This window comes from Caloenas nicobarica, chromosome 8 (genome assembly GCF_036013445.1).
Source record: "Caloenas nicobarica isolate bCalNic1 chromosome 8, bCalNic1.hap1, whole genome shotgun sequence".
Taxonomy (NCBI): Eukaryota; Metazoa; Chordata; class Aves; order Columbiformes; family Columbidae; genus Caloenas; species Caloenas nicobarica.
In genome coordinates, this window is record NC_088252.1 from 1588289 (window position 1) to 1610607 (window position 22319).

The 22319-nt window shown below is 50.1% G+C and overlaps 1 protein-coding gene and 1 non-coding gene across 2 annotated transcripts; one reads left to right on the forward strand and one right to left on the reverse strand.

Annotated features, from left to right (window-relative positions):
- Positions 1-1993: 1993 nt before the first annotated feature.
- LOC135991764 (small nucleolar RNA SNORD45) lies at positions 1994-2078 on the forward strand. Its single transcript, XR_010606551.1, has one exon. It is a non-coding gene; the product is annotated as a small nucleolar RNA SNORD45 (small nucleolar RNA).
- A 15702-nt stretch (positions 2079-17780) lies between these two features.
- On the reverse strand, positions 17781-18716 carry LOC135991481 (olfactory receptor 14J1-like). Its single transcript, XM_065640165.1, has one exon. It carries the CDS (start codon positions 18714-18716, stop codon positions 17781-17783), a length of 936 nt encoding a protein of 311 aa, XP_065496237.1.
- Between the last annotated feature and the right edge of the window lie 3603 nt (positions 18717-22319).

Sequence of the window (22319 nt, forward strand, 5' to 3'; positions counted from 1 at the left end):
CTTTATTTCAGCCTTTTGCCATCCTGCCATTTTACAGAGGTCTCTGGGTCTTTCTGCCTTTTTCCCTCTTCTCTCCGGGGTCGGCTGTTGGGACCAGGTGCTGCTTTCTGGGACTGGTGCTCGGTGCAGATGGAGTTGCGAGGAATTGCATTGAATGTCTCTTATTTTCTATTCAATTTCCATTTTATAGATATTAGTAGTAGCAGTATATTAGTGCTGTTTTGTTATTTTATTAAACTGTGATTTTCTCCATAGAAGTTTCTCTCTTCCCTTTTGATTCTCTCCTCTATTTGGGGATGGTGGGGCAGTGAGCGAGTGGCTGTCGTGGTTATATTGCTGGCTTGGGTTAAACCACGACACCTTGAAATCCGGCTGGTGACCATGACTGAGAACGTGCTGCCTCCTGTGCTCACTGCAGCTGCTCAGAGCCACCGTTCCACCATCCTGCCCTCTTGGGCTGCTCTTTCTTCCTGTAACTATCAGAAGTAAGTTACTTAAAACACATAATAGGAATTGCTGATTTTCATTCTCTGCTCTGTTTAACTTAGGTAGTGGCTGGTGCTGTTGGCTTGGCAAAAAGAGCACTCGATGAAGCTACGAAATATGATTTGGAGAGAAAAACCTTTGGGATACCAATTACTGAAGTAAGTTAAACATATGAAGAGAAATATATCAAAAAGCTATGTTTTCATACCAGATGTACTATGAGTGAATTCCCAAGGTTGTTCCTTGATATTTACAACCTGTGATTTATTATATCTCTGCCATTGCTTGGGTTGTCAAGTATGTAGATCAGCACTACGTAAATCCAGCTACGCAGCAACTCCTGGGATTCTTCAATACCTTGCTGATGATAACAGTAAAATCACAATGAAAACTCTGCCCAAAACCCTGAAACTCATGTGCTGTCTGGACGTACTTAAATTCTTCAAATCTAATGAACACGGATTTTCAGGGAAGGAAAACCCTCCCTGAGGTATGTGAAACAAGACTCACAGGATCAGCACTCATAGAATACATTGCAAACCACACTGCTTACCGGGCTTAAACAAATTTGAATAAACAGGCATTAACCTGGGTTCTGGCATTGCTCGTGGCACCAGGCGGTGTCTTTCCTGCTGCGTGGGATGACGCTGGAGCTGGAGCTGGCCAGGACGGCTCCCAAAGAGCCGCCTGGGAGGTGGGTGCTGGCCAAGGAGCCCCTGCTGAGATTCCATCGCAACGGCCTTCGCTGGTGACATCGCAAACCAAGTCACTGTAGACACAGTACAGATTTCTGGAGGAAAGGGATTTAATACTGAATGTTTTGTAGAAACAGTGAGTGAGGTGGTGAACGAACGGGGAAAATGTGTCACGATCACTGGATTGTGTCACTATCAGTGGATTGTGTCATGATCACTGGATGTGTAACGATCGCTGGCAGAGGCCCAGGTGTCCCCAGCACATTCCTGTTGGAGCAGCACGTGGCCTGTGCAGCTTCGTGTGGGACGAGGGAGGCGACTCTGTCAGTATTGACTCAGTTCAGTGCAGCTGCGCTTTGATTTCGAGCAATAACCCTCGCTGACTTGTTGAGACTTTGGGCTTGTGTATTTCTGAGAATGATACGCGTCTGTTTGGCAGGTCTTTAATTGCTGTGCACTTTTCCCCTGACAAGAAAGATTCATTTTCAATGTTATTGATTCAACGTAGCTCTCTCCATTGTACGGATAAATTTTCCCGCTCTCAAATGTTCCCTCTCCATTTTGTGGTTGAATTTCTCACCATCTATTCTGTCTTTTGTTTCCCTTCTCCTGCAAACTGGGATGGAAAAGAGAAGGCGAAGGGCTCCGCTGCTTCCAGGCAGGGACTTGGTTGCTTGTATAATGTATCTCTAGTCCATCTCTAGGAAGAAATAGATTACTGGTGTTACAAATAAAGAAGGTGCATCCTGTTTGAGGCACAAAGCATGTTGGATTTGAAGTCCTAGGGCAGGACAGGAGGAGCTGCCTTCTTGGGTCAGCGATGGGTGTTGGCATGTATTATCTGAGCTGGAGCTGATGTCTGTCACCACTTGAGCTCTAGAATTACTCTGAGACCCAGGAAACTCCAATCTCTTTTGGAGCCTTTCCAGACTGTGGAATCCCCTTTCTGCCACAGATTCTAATGCAGCCCATGGAGCAGGGGGCACTGTTTGATGTTCCTCTGTTTCTGCGTTAGGGAGGCGTCGTTCTTGGGCTCATGCTGGGCATTACGAGGAGATGCTTTCACGTGAGCTGAAGGCAGCTCTGGGTGCCCAAAGCTGAGCGGTGTTAAGGAACGCTGCTGCTGAGATTTGGGAGTGACGGAACCAGCTGGTTGTGACGAGCGTGGATATTCCTGAACCACAAACACCGTCTAGTCCCACCTGCACACCCAGAGCGTTTGAAGGGTCATGTCACAGCTTCCTTTGATTGCAATTAACACTCCTGTTCGGATTTGCTTTTTAAGGCGCGTGTTCTGCTTATAGCTTTTGCGTTGGGGTTTGTTCTATTATTTCTGCAATGTCATGAAAGCTCAACTGCAGGAGTGTGATAGCTGTTGGAGCGGAGAGGAGCACATCTTGTATTGCTTGGATTTTCTGGATTTCTGAAGGCGAAAAGACTTGCACCAGTTTGACCACAAAAGGACATTGTTTCCAAATGCGTGGCCAGGTTCCACTGAAATGTTGGCTTGGGCATTAATGACTGGAAGTGCCTGTTAGGAGAGCTCCGTTGGTGTGGACCCGTGTAGCCTTTATGATTTAGCTTCCAGGTGTGAGAATGCAAAAGAAAACTTGAGCTCGGGCCAGTCTTGCTCTCAAACCGAAATGGTTTCAACTCCTGCCCAGATTTCTGAGAGACCCATGAACGGTCCAGGCAGCTGAGGTTGTGCCCCAGGGTGTCTGAGAGCTGCCCACTCTGCAGTTGTCCAGCAGGGCCCTGCAGATAATGTTTGAGGTGACAAAGCTCATGGCAAGCGACACCATTTGAGTTCATTTGCTTTTATATGGGGATATACACACCAGCTGAAAAGGTGTTGTTTGTGTTTACACACAGCAGACAGACAGATCCCTCGAGTGTTCACATGCTCTTGTCAATTACTGACGAAATTGTCCATGAGACGGAACAGGGAAGGGTCCAGGGGCATGTTTTAGGTGGTTTTTCCAGCTCACTGTGAAACCTGGGGTTTTTGTATTTTGTTCCAGATTTTCACTGGTGATTTGAATGTGTTCTTCTTGTTCCTAAAAAATTAGTTTATTTCGTTTCCTACACCCCTGTGTTCCAGAAGAAACAGCTTCAATGCACTCCCTCTGTGCTGCAGCCATCCTGGCTCTTCTGGTGGGACCGAGCTCATCACTTGCACAAGCACAGACTCTCCTTGTTAACGCTGCTGAAACTTCGGCACTCCTCCTCCTCCTCCTCCTCCTCCTCCTCCTCCTTCTTCTCTCTGTAGCTCTAGGACTTGCCTTTGCCAGCCTGCAAGGGATGTTTTCTCACGCTTAACTGAAGAATGCATCAGCCTACTCCTGGCTACACATGGGCTTGTGCTAATGATTGTGAGCATCGGTTCTGAAACAGAGTATGAAATGGAAAAAAAATGACATGAAATAACATACCATGAATTAACATAAAATAAAGTAAATTAATAAATGAACAACAAAATAAAATAAAATCAAATCGAGCAAAAGCAAAACTTGTATTTATTGTGTTATGTGTGCATGAACTTGATTTTGGAAGTGAAACCCCCCTGTCCTTTCAGGCAAACAGTGTCTTTGTTATTTGACTGACTGTGAGGAAAGAGGAGGAGAGGAGAGGAGAGGAGAGGAGAGGAGAGGAGAGGAGAGGAGAGGAGAGGAGAGGAGAGGAGAGGAGAGGAGAGGAGAGGAGAGGAGAGGAGAGGAGAGGAGAGGAGAGGAGAGGAGAGGAGAGGAGAGGAGAGGAGAGGAGAGGAGAGGAGAGCAGTTCTGCTCTGTCAGGCCTGCAGTTCTGCGTGACAAGCCCTGAGCGAGCCCTGAGGCCTCCATACATGATACCACAGGCAGTATCGCTACTGGAAGTAAGGCTGCACTGGCAACAAATCCACACTGTCTTTTTGCAAAAAAGGGACTCTATCAGGTTGCTTACTCCCCTATTTTGTAGCTACAGGGACTGATTCGGGGCCAGCACCCCAAAGGCCTCCTCCAAAGGGTGCTGGGCGCAGGGGGGGCAGGCAGGGCTGCACATGTGTGGCTCTGTCACCCCCATGTCACAATGCCAGCACCCGGCAACGCAGTGGTCACCAGGCCCCACGCAGGATCCAAAGGAGCAGCCTCCCTTGTCCACTGCCAGAGCTGGCCCGGGGGCAGCCCCAACACATCTCACAGGAAGCACTTGAGGAGCTGCTGGAATCACAGGCCAGGGCCTGAGGGAAGAAAACCTTGCATGAGGCTGCTGGAGGTTCTCCGCTGCAAGACAATCTGCTGGCAGGGCCACCTTCCAAGCTCGGCTCATGGATGCAAATCCTTCTCAACTGGATAGCAGTGGCAAGACCAAGGCAATTCCTTCTTGAGGAGCACTGCACAGCTCACCATCCTCATCTCCTACGGAGTAACACTCAGGAGCCGTAAGAGATAGGATGTCGAGGGCTTGCAAGGGCTTGCAAGGGCTTGCAGTGCTTTGGAACACCCACAGGTGTCCTACACAGGGACAACAAGGATTCTTGCCCTCAAGGTCCATCAGGTCAGAGGCATTTAGGCACTCTGGGAAGTCCCCAAAATAGCTCCAGCTCAAGGGAGGATAGAGTTTGGGCAGCTCCTGGGAGATGTGAACAACCTGTGGGACATGGAGCCAGGTCTGGCTCACGTGTTCAGAGAACAGCCCATCGCCACCACTGAGGTCAGGAAGGAATTTTTTCCGCTGGGGCACATTGGCACTGGTCTCCAGGGGTTTTTGCCTTCCTCTGCAGCATTGAGTGTGACCACTTTTCAGAGCTCCTCTGGGCCAATTTTCTGGGTTCCTGCCTGCAGCTCAAGCACCAGGAAGATGGCCTCTGGTGCCCTGCAGCTGGAGGGAGGAAGGCTTTCTTTTTCCCCCCATGTGGGACAGCAAGTGTCTCTGGGGGTTTTTTGCCTTCCTCTGCAGCACTCAGCACGGCCCCTTGCCGCAGCTTCTTCTTCTAAGTACAGGTCCAATCTGTCATCTGTATTTTCTGTTGTTATTGGCTTTTTTTTAATTGTTGTAATGTTGTAATGTTGTCATCCCCTTTCTAATTCACTGTCTCCTTTTCTTTATAACCACTGGCTGTGGAAATGAGGAGCCATGATCTTTGTGTATTTAAACAAAATATAGGGTCCTCTAGTGACTTCATTTTAAATATATCCTTCCTGAAAGGCCTTTTGGAGCTGCAGGGACAGTTCCTGTGTGCATGGGAGGAGGGGAAAAGAGTCCAGCCTGGCAGCACTGCCAGGGAGCACCAGCGCTTGGCTTTCCAGAGCTGTTCTCGTTCCACTCCCACACCCTCCTTCTCATTCCTTGTGTTTGTGCGAGGCCTGAGTGCTCTGGCAGCTTGGTCACCATCCTGCTGTGTGTCAGTCCTGTGAGCACAGGCAGGGACAGGCAATGGGCACTTCTGTGAAAGAGCTGGCCTCAGAACAGCCTTTCCATAATGAAGGTGATCTCCTACGGGCAGGGCCGAAAGGTTTAGGTCTTTTTCCAAACCTTCTCTCAAGAACATGCCCACGAAAGTGGCCACAAACGCAAACACCAGGGTACAGCTGAACAGTGTGTGTGTGCAGGGCTGGGCACACAGCAGTGTCCTCTCACAGCCAGGCCTCCTGCCAGACACCTGCAGCATCAGCAGAGCAGGGTCTGGGCTGTGCCCGTGTGTACTGGACACCCCTTTGGAAGGAGTCTCAGGTCAATTATCATGGACTGATCCTTCACAACCACCATTGCCAGCACTGGCCTCTCACCCACAGAAGTTGTTCTTCCCTCCATGGATGGACACTGAATGAGTAGTTCAGCAGTCTGAGTTTTTATTGTATAGATGAGATGTAAGCACACACATCATGTACGTGAGGTGACATGAATGTGAGGGAGCACAAATACCATCAGCTATTCCTTGGGATTCCATGGAGGCCTGTGGCACAGAGAAGGTCTTGAGCTCTCTTCATGTTGGGAAGAACACCCCATAGGAAATCACCTGAATGCAGCACTGGGATGTGCTTCCTTGAACTGAGGTCCCTGTGTCCATTCCTCATGACATGGGACATCTCAGATGAGTGCAGAGCAGGGTGACACACCACAGGGCTGAGGACACTGTGACTCCTGCCTCTGTGTGTAAAAGGGACAGACTCTGTCTCTGAACATCCCTGGGTTCATAAGGAGTACATGAGGCCAGCTGAGATGTGGATGCTTGATGAAACCCTGATATTTCTGTGTGTGAGTCCAGGACCAAAGCTCACCGGATCAGTGAGATTCATCTCAGCTGCCTTTGACAGGCTCATTGTAAGTGCTCCAGCCTGCTACGTCACCCTTACCTGTGATTCCGGATTGTGCTCTCAAAAGTGCCATAGAAACGAGAACGGTTCTGAGGTCTTTAGAAAACGCAGACCTCAAACCCATCTTGAAGAAGAGCATGAACAGGAACTGGGAGAATTACAGGCTGGCCAGCCTACCTCCCTCCCTGGGAAGGGGATGGGACATGTCCTCCTGCAGCCATTTCCAGGAATGTGAAGGACAAGGAAGGGATTGCTGAACCCAAATGGAGAGGGGAAAGAAAGGCATGGTGTGTACAGGGCATTTGCAAGGCCTCAGACATGGTCTCCTTCTGGGCAGAGTGGTGCTGATGGGGCTCAAGAAGTGGATGCTGTTTGGGAAGTTGGCTGAACCACCAAGCCCAAATATCATCAGAGGTACAAAGTCCTCCGTGCAGCCAGTTACCAGTGTCATCTCTCAGTGACCAGCACTTGGGCCAACACTGTTGAACGTCTTTATTCTCTGCTTCTGTTATGTAAGAGTGCACTTTCAGCACCTCTGAGGATGATGCAAACCTGGGAGGAGGCCTTGAGCAACCTCCCCTGGTTCACCCTGCCCTGAGCAGGAGAGTGAGACAAGATGAGTGACACAAGGGCTCTCTTCAAACCTGAGTTATGGTGTGATTTGATAGAATAGAATAGGTAGAAGAATAGTAAAAAAAAAAAAAAAAAAAAAAAAAAAAAAGGCAGAAGAGGAGATATACAAGGTGTTAACATAAATACAGCAGTTCCAGTGAGGACTGCTTTTCACTCACATTGTTAGTAGGAAACATATCTGACAAATTCGAACCAGGTGAAGAAGCGAGATGGGTGTCTACAGCCTGCAGGGGAAGAGGGACAGGCATAGGACTATGTAGAACATGCTTCAGTCTTGGTCAGGTCCTGGGTGCTAAGGAGGGGGATGGATGGGTGTGGTATTATGTGGTCATTTGTGTCTCAGACACTCATAATCCAGTAAGCAGCATGTGGCTGTGCAGGGGACTGTGGGGTTAGTTCTGTCTCTGGAGGTGACAGCCCAGCAGCAGGAACATGGCTGGGAAAGAACCTCTGCCAAAGTACCCACAGGCCCTACCCAGGAAGAGGCCTTGGAGACAGGTTGTCATGTCCATTCTGCCTGAGTACGTGACGAGACAGCACCAGGAACATGGTCGTGTCTATCAGAGAAGCTGAAGGGCCAGCAGCAGTCATGGTGAGGTTACTTCTCTCTAGTCAAGTGGAAGACCACAAGAAGACTAACAGGTTGGGTTCCCCGCTTGATGGGCAGTTTCTGAGGTGGTACAGCTTTCCCAAGTAGTGGGAACAACCAAGAGAGGGAAAAAAAGCTACCAAGTGCAGATTTGGAAGTGGAGACTGGATACCAGGAGGAAGAAATGTCACTGGAAGGGCAGTGCTGTGGTGCAAGAGGTCACCCAGAGGGAGCTGGATCAGCCCATGGCTTTGTGTTCCAAAGAACAGCCAGTGAGGGTGCAGACACATCAGTGAAGGGACAGAAATGCTGGGGTGAGAGCAGGTGGGGAAGCGAGATGGGTGCCTGCAGCCTGCAGGGAAAGAGGGGCAGGTGTAGGACTGTGTGGAACAGCCTGTGATGGAGATGGCAAAGGGCGCTGGCAAGGCTGGAAGGGACCAACAGAACCCAGGTCTCTGTCCCCTTGGCCATGGCAGTTGTCTCTGCCACTGAGGCCTAGGAAAAGACATGTTGTCCTCATGGCACTGGGGCCTCGTTGCCTCCTTGCAGCCCCATGGGGAAGCTGGAAGTTGTTGTACCAGTGTTGTCCTTCCCTCGGCTTTGCGCACCCACATCCCACGGTTCCAGGAAGATCCCTGAGCCGTGTGTGAGGGGCAGGATCCCCCTTCCCATTGCCTGGAGGTCATGGCTTCTCCTTTCTGCTTCAGAAAGCAAACCAAGCAAACTCCCTTTGGAGTTACGTCACTTTTATTTACATCAGATTCTCCACTGAAGTTTACATCTGGTTGTTACAACTTTTCTGCAGTTGGCAAACATGATGCTCATCTACAGGAAGGGCCGGAAGGAGGATCTGGGGACCTAAAATCTGTAAGTCTGACCTCAGTGCTGGGGAAGGTCATGGAGCAGATGATCTTGAGTAATATCACACAGCACCTACAAAAGAACTGTGTGATCAGACCCAGTCAGCATGGGTTTATGAAAGGCAGGTCCTGCTTGACCAACCTGATCTCCTTCTATGACAAGGTGACCCAACTATTAGATGAGGGTAAGGCCGTGGATGTTGTGTACTTAGACTTCAGTAAAGCCTTTGACACCGTATCCCACGGCATCTCCTGGAGAAGCTGCAGCTCATGGCCTGGATGGGTGTATCTGCAATGGGTAAAGAACTGGCTGGAGGGCTGGGCCCAAAGAGTTGTGGTGAATGGAGCCAAATCCAGTTGGTGGCCGATCATGAGTCATGTCCCCAGGGCTCAGTATTGGGTCCAGTTCTGTTTAATCTCTTTATCAATGATCTGGATGAGGTGATTGAGTGCACCCTCAGTAAGTTTGCAGGTGACACCAAGATGGGTGGGAGTGTTGATCTGCTGGAGGGTGGGAAGGCCACACAGAGGGATCTGGACCAGCTGGATCATTGGGCTGAGGCCAATTGTCTGAGGTTCAACAAGGGCAAGTGCCGGGTGCTGCACTTGGTTCACAACAACCCCAGACAGCGCTATGGGCTCGGAGAAGAGTGGCTGGAAAATTTCCTGGTGGGGAGGGATATGGGCGTGTTGATCGACAGCAACTGAACATGAGCCAGCGTATGCCCAGGTGGCCAAAAAGGCCACCAACAATGTCCTCGTTTCTATCAGGAATAGCGTGGTCAGCAGGACTAGACAAGTGATTGTGCCACTGTACTCGGTATGGGTGAGGCTGCACATTGAATCCTGTGTTCAGTTTTGGCCCCCTCGTCATAAGAAGAACATTGAGGCACTAGAGAGAGTGCAGAGGAGGCGACGAAGCTGGTGAGGGGCTGGAGCACAAATGTGATGGGAGCGGCTGAGGGAACTGGGGCTGTTCAGCCTGGAGAACAGGAGGCTGAGGGGAGACCTTCTGATCTCTGAACTGCCTGAAAGGAGGTTGGAACATGGAGGGTGTTGGTCTCTTCTCCCAAGTAACAAGTGATAGGACAAGAGGAAATGGCCTCAGTTGCACCAGGGAAGGTTTGGAGTGGATATTAGGGAAAAATTCTTCCTGGAAAGGGAAGAGCCCTGAGCCATGTGTGAGGGACAGGATCCCCCCCCATTGCCTGGAGGTCATGGCTTGTCCTTTCTGCTTCTAAAAGCAAACCAAGGGGTTTGTCACCATCAGAGTTGAAGAAAAGACTAAAAGGAGACCTCATGATGGCTACAGCCTCGTCACACAGGGAGAAGGAAGGGAAGGTACTGAGGTCTTCTCTCTGTGACCAATGACAGAACCCCAGGGAATGGCAGGAAGATGTGCCAGGGGAGAGTCAGTTGGACATGAGGAAAAGGTTCTTCACCCAAAGGCTGCTGGACACTGGAACACGCTCCCCAGGGACGTGTCACAGCCCCTGACAGTGTTCAGGAAGACACTGGACAACATTCTTAGACACATGGTGTGAACTGTGGGGTTGTCCTGTGCAGGGACAGGAGTTGGAAGGTGGAGACTGGACATGAGGAGGGAGAAATGTCACTCAAAGGGTAGTGCTGTTGTACGAGAAATTATCCAGAAGGAGCATGAGATCAGTTCATCTACTTGTGTTTCGAGGAACAGAGCATGAGAGTGGACACACATCAGTGAATGTATGGAAATACCAGGGTGAGAGCAAGGGGAGGAAGCAAGATGGGTGTCTATGGCCTGCAGAGAAACAGAAGCAGCTGTGGGACAGTGTAGGACAACCTGTGGTGGAGTTGGAAAAGGGCACTGGCAAGACTGGATGTCGCCAAGAGAACCCATGTCTTTGTCCCCTTGGCTATGGCAATCGTCTCTGCCACCAAGGCCTATGAGGAGACATGTTGTCCTCAGGCACCGGGGGCATCTCATGGCCTCTTTGCACACCACCAGGCTGGGAACTGTCACACCATTGTCCTTTAGTCAGCATCACACAGCCCACATCCCCCTGCCCCAGGAAGGGCCCTGAGCAACGTGTGAGGGACAGGAACTGTCTTCCCAGGGGCTGGGGGTCAGGCCTTGGCCTCTCTACTTCGTCCAACAAAACCAGGGTTTTCTCAGCATCTGAGCTGCCTGCACATTACCCTTTGTTTATCTGCCATCATGGTCTCCAATGCTCTGCTCTAATGAGTCCCTGGGGAGGCTTTGCTGGTACTTGCCCTCAGTGGAACTCATTAATACTTCAAGGTACTTAGTACTTTTTTCTTCTGACTTTGGCTTCTGGAAAGGTTTGTGCAATCTCCTCTCAGCACCTGAGGTTCAAGGACTCAGCACTAAATGCACCATTGGGGTCGTTATACTGAGGAAAGCTCTAAGAATTCATGTCTCTTCTTGTAATCATCTTCTAGTCTTGTACAGTGAATTAGAATTTTCTCAGTGTAATTATGGAGAAAGATTTCAAAAAGCTTCTAATAAAAAATGTCTTTCTCTTTTGTAAAGGGTGTATTTTATAACTTTCAGTGTGCAGAAGAGGTGATTACAGCATTGATCCAGGGTCTCTCCTAAGGAGGTCTGGACTGGTTGGAGAAGCTGTCCCTTGAGGTCTGACACAGTGTGGACAACCTTGCTCCTCACCTCCCCAACCCCATCATTTCTCTCATTGGCCACCTGGGACTTGCATCCCTTTTCCTTACACCAGACTTCTCCACTGCAGTCTGCAGCTGGATGTTCAGCTCCTTTGCACCAGCCCCCACCTGGTCTCCTTGGAGACCTGGCTGCAGACAGGAAAAGAGAGACTTTACTTTTGAACAAACAAAATAAAACTTTTAAGATTCATGATTAAAAGAAAACACACTCTCAACTGTATGCCAAGGACTAACTGCAACCAATGAGGTTCACTCTCTCCAAGGCATAACCATGCAAGAAATGTTTTAGACAGAAAGGAAATTATAAAATAAAAATAATAAAAGAGTTGGCTAAAGACAGAATTAGACAGACTACTGAAAGACAAGGAAGCTTTTACCTCCTTGAAGCTGAAAGCAGCAACTGGATTGTTGACAAGTGTCTGAGTGATCAAACAATAAGAGGAAGGGAAGTCCAGAGAACAATCGCAAGTGCTTAAGTGCAGATCAGCTGCTGGAAATGGTGCTTCAGATATGGTCCGTTTATTTAGGGCAGGAGGAAATACATGAAGGATGAGGGAGATCAGATGCACAGCCTAACAGAGAGAGTGCTGAGAAGACCAATCTAGTGGAACATCAGTAGTTCTCCTCTTGCCTTTTCATGCACATCCAAAAGAGTCTCATTTTGATCTCATGGGAAAACATTGGTATTTAAAGTATTTGAAACAAAGAAAGGAGAATTACAACACCAACAACATTTGATGCTTAAAGTTGCAAGAAGACATCTTTAATTTGGTTTCTTTTTCCCTCCATTTTTAGCAGATGTTCTCTAGATTTCTGTCATACCAAAGCCTACAGCATTAAGAAAGATAATCCTTGTGTCTTGCACAGAGTCGAAGGCACCAAAAAATCCACTGCCATGGACTGTCAATGCCACTTTTTACTCTTGGCACAGCGTGAGTCATGCTGTAAGCTGTTGGCCACTCTTGCCTGATGGAGGAAAGAAGGATAAAAAGGTTAATTGAAATGTTCTCTTTGTAGATGGTCATGTTGACAGTGATCTCAACAGACCTGTGTTATCTGTCTTTCTATGTGAGTATAAGGAAAAATAAATATTTATGTAGAGGTAAATGTATAGTAAAACACATAGGTGCGTCCAGTTAGCAAAATACATTTCCTACTAGCACTCTCAAAGGAAGAATCTTTCTTCTGAGAAACTGCTGATTTGCTACTGTCTTTGTCACTCCATCCCCTGCCCCACTGGCCACTGGGACCAGGGTTCCCTCAGCTGCCTTCCTTGTGCTGACAATATCTTTGGCAAAGCCCTCCTGGGTGCGTTCCCCTTGTATGGCCGTTTCAGCCACTGCTCAGCGTTGTCTTTGCTGGCCCCATCCCTGCTCCCCCAGGCCAGATGTCTGTCTGTCTGTCTGTCTGTCTCCTGGGCAGCCTCTTCCCCTCCAGCATCCCTGCACGTCCTTCTGCTGTTTGATCTCCTAGGTCAGGGGGTCCCTGTTCACCCATGGTGACCTTTTGCCAGGCCCTGCTTGACTCCCTGACCATCAGATTGGTTTCTTCCTGGGCTTTGAGGATGTTGTCCCTGAAGAGGGACTCACAGCCTATTTGTTCTCCAGGACAGCCAAAGCAGATCCTATGGTAAGTGAAATCAGCTCTCCTGCAGTCCTACACTCTCGTCCTGCAGTTGCCCTACTTCTCCACCATCTCACGGTCACTGCAGCCATGGCCGCCCTCATCCTTAGATCCCCAGCCTGATCCACCTTGTCTGTCAGTAAGAAACCAGCCCTAGTCAGCTCGTCCAGTGTTTGTCTCAAAATGCTGTCTTCCACACCCTGCAGGAACCTCCTGGATTGCTTGTGCCCAGCCCTGCTGCCCTCCCAGCAGACCAAGAGGTGGTCCATCTTGCCATGTAATCAAAGACCTGTGACCAAGAATCTTCCTCCAAGGCAAGGCTCTGTGCACGCCAGGCTCCCCTCTGCACAGAGCTCATCTCCACCTCCTCATCCATCCGCTTGCCTTCCTGAGGAGCCCTGACCATCCATGGCTGCCCTCCCACCACTGAGCTGTCCCACCAGGGCTCTGCAGTCCCCATGAAATGACAGTGCTGGATAGGAAAGAGGAGAGGCAGGTAAAGGGGCAGTGTCTGGGAGGTTGGCTGGGAGGTGACCCCTGGTGCCAGAAGAGGATGATGCAAGGTGAGGCATCATGGGAGGGAGGTAGATTTTGAAGGCACATCTCTGAAAACATCCCAGCTGGGCATGTGGTGAGACAGGCCTAGTGATGTCACCTGGATGCTGGGAAACACACCCAGCAGTGCTGAGAGCTTGGGAAATGGGAGATGCAGGAGAAGGGGAAGATGACATGGCTGGAGGTGGGTTGTGATGCCACTTCTATTGCAGTTACCTGGGCTAGATTTGGACAAAGCCAACAGGGCCGGTTTATTACTTGTGAGGTCACCTCATGACAGCAACGTGATTGGCCAGAGGTAGGCAGGTATCATGAGGTCAGCAAGGACACCAGACAGGAAGGCTGCTGAAAGATGAGTGAGCCCCTGGTCAGGCCCTGCCCTGGGGTGAAACCACCTGTATGTGCCATGGGAAACTGTGGGACATGCAAGAGAAGCTGAGGGATGTGAGAAGGGACCAGCAGTATGGGCAGCTCCATGTGTGCCAGCTGAACCTCACAGGTGGCTGCAGATGTGACCAGGTTGGCCGAACTGCACAGAGGGGAGCACTGGGGACTGTCTGGGCAGTCAAGTCTTGCAAGGCCATCAGTGCCTGGAGGAGCCACCAGTGATGCCACTGGAGTCCCAGAGGACCAAGGCAATGGAATCCAAACTATCAAATTTGAGTGCAAGTGGAAAAAACCTGAGCCCACTGGGGAAAAAGTAACTGATGATGGTTATGAATTGGGGAGGAGACTGGGGCAGAGAAATTTGGATTGTGGAAGAAGCAGCCTGTGGAAGAGTGGGGAGGAGGGGATTTAAGGGACCAGCTGCCCGTAGGGAGGTGGCTGGTCAGTGCTGGTCTGGCCAAATCCCCTGCCTGATCACCATGGTCTGTCCTGCTTCTTAGACTGGTTTCAGTTGGGGTAGAGTTACTTATCTTCTTAGCAACTTGTATGAATCAATTTTACATTTGTGATGAAAACAGTGCTGGTTCCACCCCAATGTTTCAGTCATTGCTGATCAGTGCTTCCACAGTATCAAGGATTTTTCTGCTTCTCACACCAAGCCCACCAGCATGGGGCCCGGGAGTGCACAAGAAATTGGGAGGGGACATGGCTGGGACAGCTGAACCAAACTGACCAAAGGGGTGTTCCACAACATATGATACCATGGTCAACAATAAAATCGGGGAGAAGAAGGGAGGGGAGGACATTCGGTGTGATGGTGTTTTTCTTCCGAAGTAACCATTACATGTGATGGAGCCCGGCTTTTCTGAAGATGGCTGAACACCCTCCTGCTGATGATGCAGTGAATGAATTCCTTAGTTTTCTTTGATTACACACATAGATTTTGCTTTATCTATTAAACTGTCTTTATCTCAACCCACGAGTTTTCTTTTGTGTTTCTGATACTCCACCTCATCCTACTGTAGGGCAGTGAGTGACAGTCTGTATGGTGCTGAGCTGCCTGTCAGGGTTAAACTACAAAACTAATTAAACTCTGCTCCTGGCCCTGTGCTGTGTGAGTGGGCTCACTATTGTGTGTGCCTTTGGGTGTGATGGCATGTACACACCTTCTTAGTCAATTCTAAGTGAGGCTAGCAAGGAGGAGGAGGACCCCAGGATCTGGAGAAACCATGGGTTGGAATGTCCAAGTGGGTAATATCTCTGAGTCTGGGCTGACCCAAACCCCAGGCCCACACTGGAGGGACCACAGGGGTGTGTGAAACTGCAGGTAAGTTCCACCCGGGATGTACAGACCACCCGTGCAACCTTCACACCAGATCAGTCTGAGAGGGGGAATAGGACAGGGTCAGTACTGTTGCTCATGGTTGTGTAAGTGCTGCTGTTGATGGGGTGGCTGTGAAGGTGCTGTTGCCTGTTGGAGTTGGTCTGTGTCAGATTGTCTGTGTCCATCTTTGTTTCCCTGCAGATACCTGCATTTAGTGCTTTCCCTTTGTTTGACTCCACTTTGGGCCATGTCTCACTCTGTGGGGTCCTGTCACTGCCCACCTCAGGCACACCCAGTCCATGTGTATCTCACGGGCTCTCCAGGCAGTTCCTGATTCCTCTCCTGGAGAATTGTCCTCTGCCCCATCATGCACTGGGACAGCCCAGTCTGACTGTATGTCAGGACCACTCCCCATCTCCACTGTCAACAGACAACAAGGGTTGTGTCTTAAATCACAACTCTGTTGTGAATCAGCTTCCAACGTGACATAGAGCTTTTTCCTCAGGATCTTTTGCGGGAAATTCCTGGGCCTGTTGTTGAAAGCAGCTTTGGAAGAACAACCAGATCTTGAGGAACTGCACTCTGGAGATGTCATTTTATTACAGAGATGCTATGAGAGAGTCAGCACTGACACAGTGTTAGAAAAATACTTACAGAGGTTTCAGGTGTTTTCAAATCATACTGGGTTCATTTCTCCTGAGAGTAAGCTGAATACAAATAATTATACAGAAAAATAATAACTCCAAATAACAATACAGGTAATGCTGAAAAATAAAAAGGATAAAATACTAAATGGGGTAGAGGCCTGCAGTGGGATATATCAGATATTATTTGTGGAGTCCAATAAAAAGTTTCTCAGTATTGAGACACACCCATTAAATCACTTTCCTAATGGAGTCCTAGAGCTCCCGGTTCCTCATGCTGTAGTTGAGGGGGTTCACTGCTGGAGGTACCACTGAGTACAGAACTGTCACCAGCAGGTCCAGAGATGGGGAAGACCTGAAGGGAGGCTTCAGGTGGGAAAACATGGCAGTGCTGACAAACAGGGAAACCACGGTCAGGTGAGGGAGGCACGTGAAAAAGGCTTTGTGCTGTCCCTATTCAGAGGGAATCCTCGGCACAGCCCTGAAGATCTGCCCATAGGGCAGGACAATGAACACATTAGCAAAGATTTTAAACCTTCGCGGTCACTGTGGCCAAGGGAGCCACCAGTTGCCACTTCTCCACGACACCCTCTCTGTTAGTGAGAATCAAATGTAGGAAGGCATCTTTCCTGGTCGGCTCCCTTAGTACCTGCACCAAGAAGTTATCGTCCAGATGCTTTAGGAATCTTCTGGACCTGTTGGTGCCAGCTGTGTGATGTTCCTAGTTGACATCTGGCAAGTCGAAGTCCCCCATAAGGACAAGGGCAGATGACTTGGAGGCTTTGCTTAGTTCCTTGAAGAAGAACTCATCAGTGTCATCATTGTGGCTGGATGGCCTATAGTCAATTTCCATTACGACATCTGCTTTATTTGTCTGACCCTTAGTCCTTACCCAGCCAGAGGCTCTCAACTTTGCCATCGCCAAATGCCAGCTCCATGCATTTCAACCCCTCCACTGCATACAGTGCCAGCCCCGGCCCCAAGTTATACACTGGTCTTTTTCCTCTCCTGAGCACTTTCCAGCTCAGCACAGCCCCTCCCCAGCTCTCCCCACAGCCCCGGCTTTCTCTCCACCCCAGCCCAGCAGAGCAGCCCAGTCTGGGCTGGCCCCACGGCCGTGCCCAGCGCAGGGGGCTGCAGAACTCTGGGCACTCAGCCCACAGCCCCAGCCCCTCTGAAGGGCACAGCAGCTGCTGGGGGCAGAGAAGAGGGTCATTCTCCCCATCAGCCCCAAGGCTGGGCTCAGCCATGGCATGAGGAGATGGAGGCCAGTGTCTCCCTGTGTCTGCTGCTCTTGTTTCAGAGAGATCCTTATTGCCCAATTGTGGCAGCCCCACTATGCCGGTCACTCACCTGAGCACGAGACTCGTGACCTGGAGGCTCCCCAGGACTCTCCTGCTGCACCAGTGACAGAACAGCCTGCTTGAACTCATGCATGCAGAAACAGGTCTGCTCTTCTCCAGGGATGCCATCTTGGGGATGGCCCTGAGGTGGCGGTGCTGCTCTGCCAGGCAGTTGTGCCCAAAAGCCACAGAGAGACAGACCCAGTTATACCCTTGCCAATTGTGCATCATTTCCATTGGCACTAGGCACCCACACCTGAAGGCTCATTCCAGGCCCATTCCCGAACACATCCCCCCATGTCCTCCTGCCCTGTGCTCAGGCTGAAACCCAGCACAGCAGACGGCTCAGAGGGGCTATTTCTCAAGCCTGTTCCTGACCTTTGCTTTTGAAGAAGAGCCAAATCTGCAGACACCAGCACAGAATAAGTCCATTTTATTGCACATATGTGACACAGCAGGCCATCTGTAACATCATCTGAGGAAAAAAAAAAAAAAAAAACAAACCAAAAAACAGAGGATGTGGCTCAGACAAGGGTGGGTTCATGCTTCTGGAAAACTGGAGTGGATGTAGACAATCCTGGACAAAAACATGTATCACAGATAAAGTTCCAACAACACAAGAAGTTCAAAAATGAATTGGAAATAATTTCTGAAAAGATACAAGCAGCTTATACGTGCTGAGAAAAAAATGATTGAATCAACCTCCTCAGTGCATCTTTGAGCTCCTGGTTCCTCATGCTGTAGATGAGGGGGTTCACTGCTGGAGGTACCACCGAGTACAGAAGAGAAACCACGAGGTCAAGCAATAGGGAGGAGACGGAGCGGGGCTTCAGGTAGGCAAAAATGAGAGTGCTGACAAACAGGGAGACCACGGCCAGGTGAGGGAGGCACGTGGAAAAGGCTTTGTGCCGTCCCTGCTCAGAGGGGATCCTCAGCACGGCCCTCAAGATCTGCATATAGGAGAAAACAATGAAAATAAAACACATAAAAACTAAACAGGCACTAACCATAATAAGCCCAAGCTCCCTGAGGTAGGTGTCCAAGCAGGAGAGTTTGAGAATCTGGGAGATTTCACAGAAGAACTGGTCCAGGGCATTGCCCTTGCACAGTGGCAGTGAAAATGTATTGGCCGTGTGCAGCAGAGCATTGAGAAACCCACTGGCCCAGGCAGCTGCTGCCATGTGGACACAAGCTCTGCTGCCCAGGAGGGTCCTGTAGTGCAGGGGTTTGCAGATGGCAACGTAGCGGTCGTAGGACATGATGGTGAGAAGAGAATACTCTGCACCAAATAAGAAACATACAAAGAAGACCTGGGCAGCACATCCTGCATAGGAAATGACCCTGGTATCCCACAGAGAGTTGGCCATGGATTTGGGGACAGTGATGGAGATGGAGCCCAGGTCGAGAAGGGAGAGGTTGAGGAGGAAGAAGTACATGGGGCTGTGGAGGTGCTGGTCACAGGCTATGGTGGTGATGATGAGGCCATTGCCCAGGAGGGCAGCCAGGTAGATGCTCAGGGAGAGCCAGAAGTGCAAGAGCTGCAGCTCCCGCGTGTCTGTGAATGCCAGGAGGAGGAACTGGGTGATGGAGCTGCTGTTGGACATTTGCTGCTTGTGGGCATGAGGGCCTGTGCAAGGAGGAAAATATAGTGACGGTTTAGATGAGACTTCTCTGGGGAAAACCAAAGCCATTAACCACAGACCCTCCCACCCCATCACACACAGAGACTCTTTTCTTTTTCCAGGAGAACGTTGTAGCTGGAGCCCTCATTGGTGCTTGATGAGCATGCAATGAAGAGCAGGGTCTCTGCCCAGGGGCTCTTGAGGAATCAGCCTGACCCGTTGTGATTGGGTGGGGCAGGGGCCAGTCCTGGGGTTCAGCTTTGTCAGATGGAACTGCTCCTGGTGCAGAAAGGGACTGTCAGCATCTGTACTCCCAGGCCTGAGAAATTGAGTTTGAGAGGTTCAGCTTTTCTACAGCTCCTTCTCCCCTCCCACCCTGGGGAGTGTTGTTGGGTGTCAGAAACCCTCATCATTTCTGCTGCACTCAGGGAGAACAGAGCAAGTCCTGTGAGACCAGAGGATGCCTGTGGGTCAGTGCAGAGTGAGGGCAGCTGGTCTGTCCCTCTGTATTGTTCCAGCTGCCCTGAGCTGGCACCTTTCTGACATGGAGGCTGATCACACTCCCATGTTACCCTGAAAAGCCACCAGGCCCTGCTGAGAGCAGAGGGATCCACCTCAGACCACAACATGTCTCACCCAATCCTAATGTCTCAGCACCCCACTTATATCCCAGGACACACGTGGCTCATTTCACAAACCAAACAGCATTCCCTGCATCATAGCATCTGTGCACTTCTCCGTGGGGAATTCAGATTATGCTAAAGTGCTAGAGGACAGGTTTGCATCCTGGACGGAAGCTCATAGCTTTCAATGAAAACTCAAGGAGACAGCCAAGGGTCCTAATGATGGCATTTGATTAAAGGAGAATCTGCTCATTCCCCAGCCCCAGTTTTCTCTGTTCTCCCTCCCATAACAATTCTGGGTTTAGTTTCCTCTCATTTCTGATCATTTCACTGCTGCCTGGAGATTTTCCTCCTGGGATGCGTTTCCCTGTCCATGTCTTTTCCCTGTCAGTGCTCAAAGACCATCCCACCCTCTGTGCCCTCACCCTGGCCCTACAGAAACCTGCCTGTTCACAGGGCACTGCCTGGGGGCATCTTCCTGTTTGCAATTTGGAAAACAGGTCAGCTAAAATCAAAGCTGACAGGTCCAGCAAATGTGATGCAGGTGCTGTCCAGAGGCAGTGGGGTAGTAAAGGGATGTTATCAGCCTTCTGGCAGATGTACTCATCAATGAAATTTGAGGTTCAGGAGTCTCAGTGACTTTTTAAGCATGTGAACTCATTTTCATTTTATCCTTTCCTGCACACCCCACCCCTTGGGAAAGGAAACTGAAAAGACAGGCTCAGGAAAGCTCCTTATCTTTCTGGTAATCCTTGCATTGATCTTGTCCTTGGGGCATCCACTTGGAAAAATCCTGTGGGTGATCTGGAGCTGTGAGCAGCCCAGACCAACACAGCACCCCCTCAACATCATAAGCGCCTTTCCTGCCCTGATAGGGGTCACTCCTTCCCCCCCCAGATTCTCCCCACAGCACCATGGGGATCTCCCCAGGCAGGCTGAGCGCTGATCCTGGCAGGCAGCAGAGTCCCTGCCCCAGCACAGCCCTGGGGTGCAGGGACCCTGTTCTGCAGGACAGCCCTGGGCACCACTGCAGAAACAGCTTCACACACCTGGAGTCATCCTCAGCAGAAGGCAGCTGCCATGTGTTATCCCTCTGATGATATAGGTAGGAAATCCCTGCTCTGCTGCACGTCCTCCTTATCTATACAAGAAAGTCTCTGGTAGTTTTACTTACGTATCTCGTTTATTGTACCAACATTAGGAAATCCCACCATGATTCACAGATGCAATGATGTGCAGGCACAGACTTATTGTCTGCGAAGATTTCTCTCCTTGTGAACTCACAGCAAACCTCCCACACTGCATTGCCTCTAACCTCTCTCTGCCTGGCTCCTCTCCTCTCCATGCTGCAGGCAGAGCCTTCAGCCCTGCTGCGCTTTGCAGAGGAGCTGCTCCTGGGCAGAGCCGTCTCTCTGCAGTGCTGCCACTTGCTGTGAGCTCCCTCTGTCCCAGGAGCCCAGCCCAGCTCAGCAGCACAGGAGCAGGCCATGATGTCCCTTTCTCTGTCCCCTCTGGGTGCCCTCCAGCTGTCCCTGGGGCTCCAGGGGCACATCCTTTCAAACAACCTGAAGTAATCAGTGATGTTTATTCTCTCTTCTCTTTAGACACACTTCTTGCCAGCATTGTATTCTTCCTATTAGAAAATCAATTGGTATAAGAATCATCTTTTCTTGTCCCATCATTAGATAGGACACCAGGAATGTTACAGCAAAGGATCTAATTTCTGCAATCTGGGAGTGGGAATGTCTTCAGTTGAATGAATTCAGGCATTTTGTTCTGGTTTTATACTCCTAAGTCTAGAGAGACATTCATCAATCTTTTGTCATGTCTCTGCTCTGAGGCAAAGGCTTTGCACACATGGGCTCTTGGACACTTGGTACCAGGTTTCCGTGGGGTGACTCAGAGGTTTCCTGGTGCCACAGCTGGGGTGGTTCAGCCCAGATGTGAGGCAACGTCCTCAGCCAGGGACCTGGCTGGGTGAGCTGGAGCTGTCAGTGTTGCAGGCAGAGCTGTGACACAGATGGAATAAACTGCCAAGGCAGGGTGGCAGAAGTTAGTTCATCTGGTCTTCAAGGACAGCAGCCTCCAAGCACAGCAACAGTCCAGATCAAAACTCAGTCTAGACCTGTAAGGCAATTCAAGGGACCCTTAATGAGCTGTTACTACTTCAGGAACAGTTAAAGGAGAAACCAAGACACTGTGTGTCCACTGATGAATCTAATAAGAGAAAGAGGTGAGAATCTCTTTGTCCTCTTGTCCTCCATCTTCACCAGCAAGGTCTCTCAGGCCTCTGTCACTGGAGGCAGAACAACCAGCAGTGGATGGGGGTCAAGTCATGGGTCACTGGAACTAACAAAGTCCTTTTCATGCTATGGGACAGGAGGGGCAGCATCCCAGGAGCTGAGACAGCAGGATGATGTCACAGTGAGGCCACTCTCCACCATCTTTGGAAGCTCATGGAGACTGGGGGGACTCCCTGACCCCTGGCAGCTCTCACACATTGTGTGCACTTTTCAAAAATGGGTAATGGGTGAGCAGGGGAACTAGGGGCTGTGCCCCAGAACATGTCCACTGGGACCCCATTTCTGGGTGTCTGAAAGAGAAGGTGATGGCATTTACCCAGGGCAGGTTGTGCCTGTCCATCCTTTTTGCTTTCTCTGAGGACAGGACAGGGTTTCTGGAGTGAGGAAGATTATAATAAGCACCAGGAAGAAACAAGAAGCTCAAGGCCTCTTCTGAAGAGTGAGAGGCCCTGAGCAGCAGTGAGCGGCCATGTGTAGGTGTGGAATAGGGTCGGGGGATGTGAGGTAGAGGAGGGTGATGGCTGATGACTTCAGCAAATCCTTACAACCATGTTTAACCCTGCAAGTGGGACATGGTTGATGTTTGCGGGTGGATGAGGAATAGGAGAAAGATTTTTGGTGATTTTGGAAAGAAGGCAGGCTTCTCTTGGACTAGTCAT

Coding starts and splice junctions, on each gene's coding strand:
- LOC135991481 (XM_065640165.1), bottom strand. CDS start 18,716: ATGTCCAACAGCAGCTCCATCACCCAGTTCCTCCTCCTGGCATTCACA.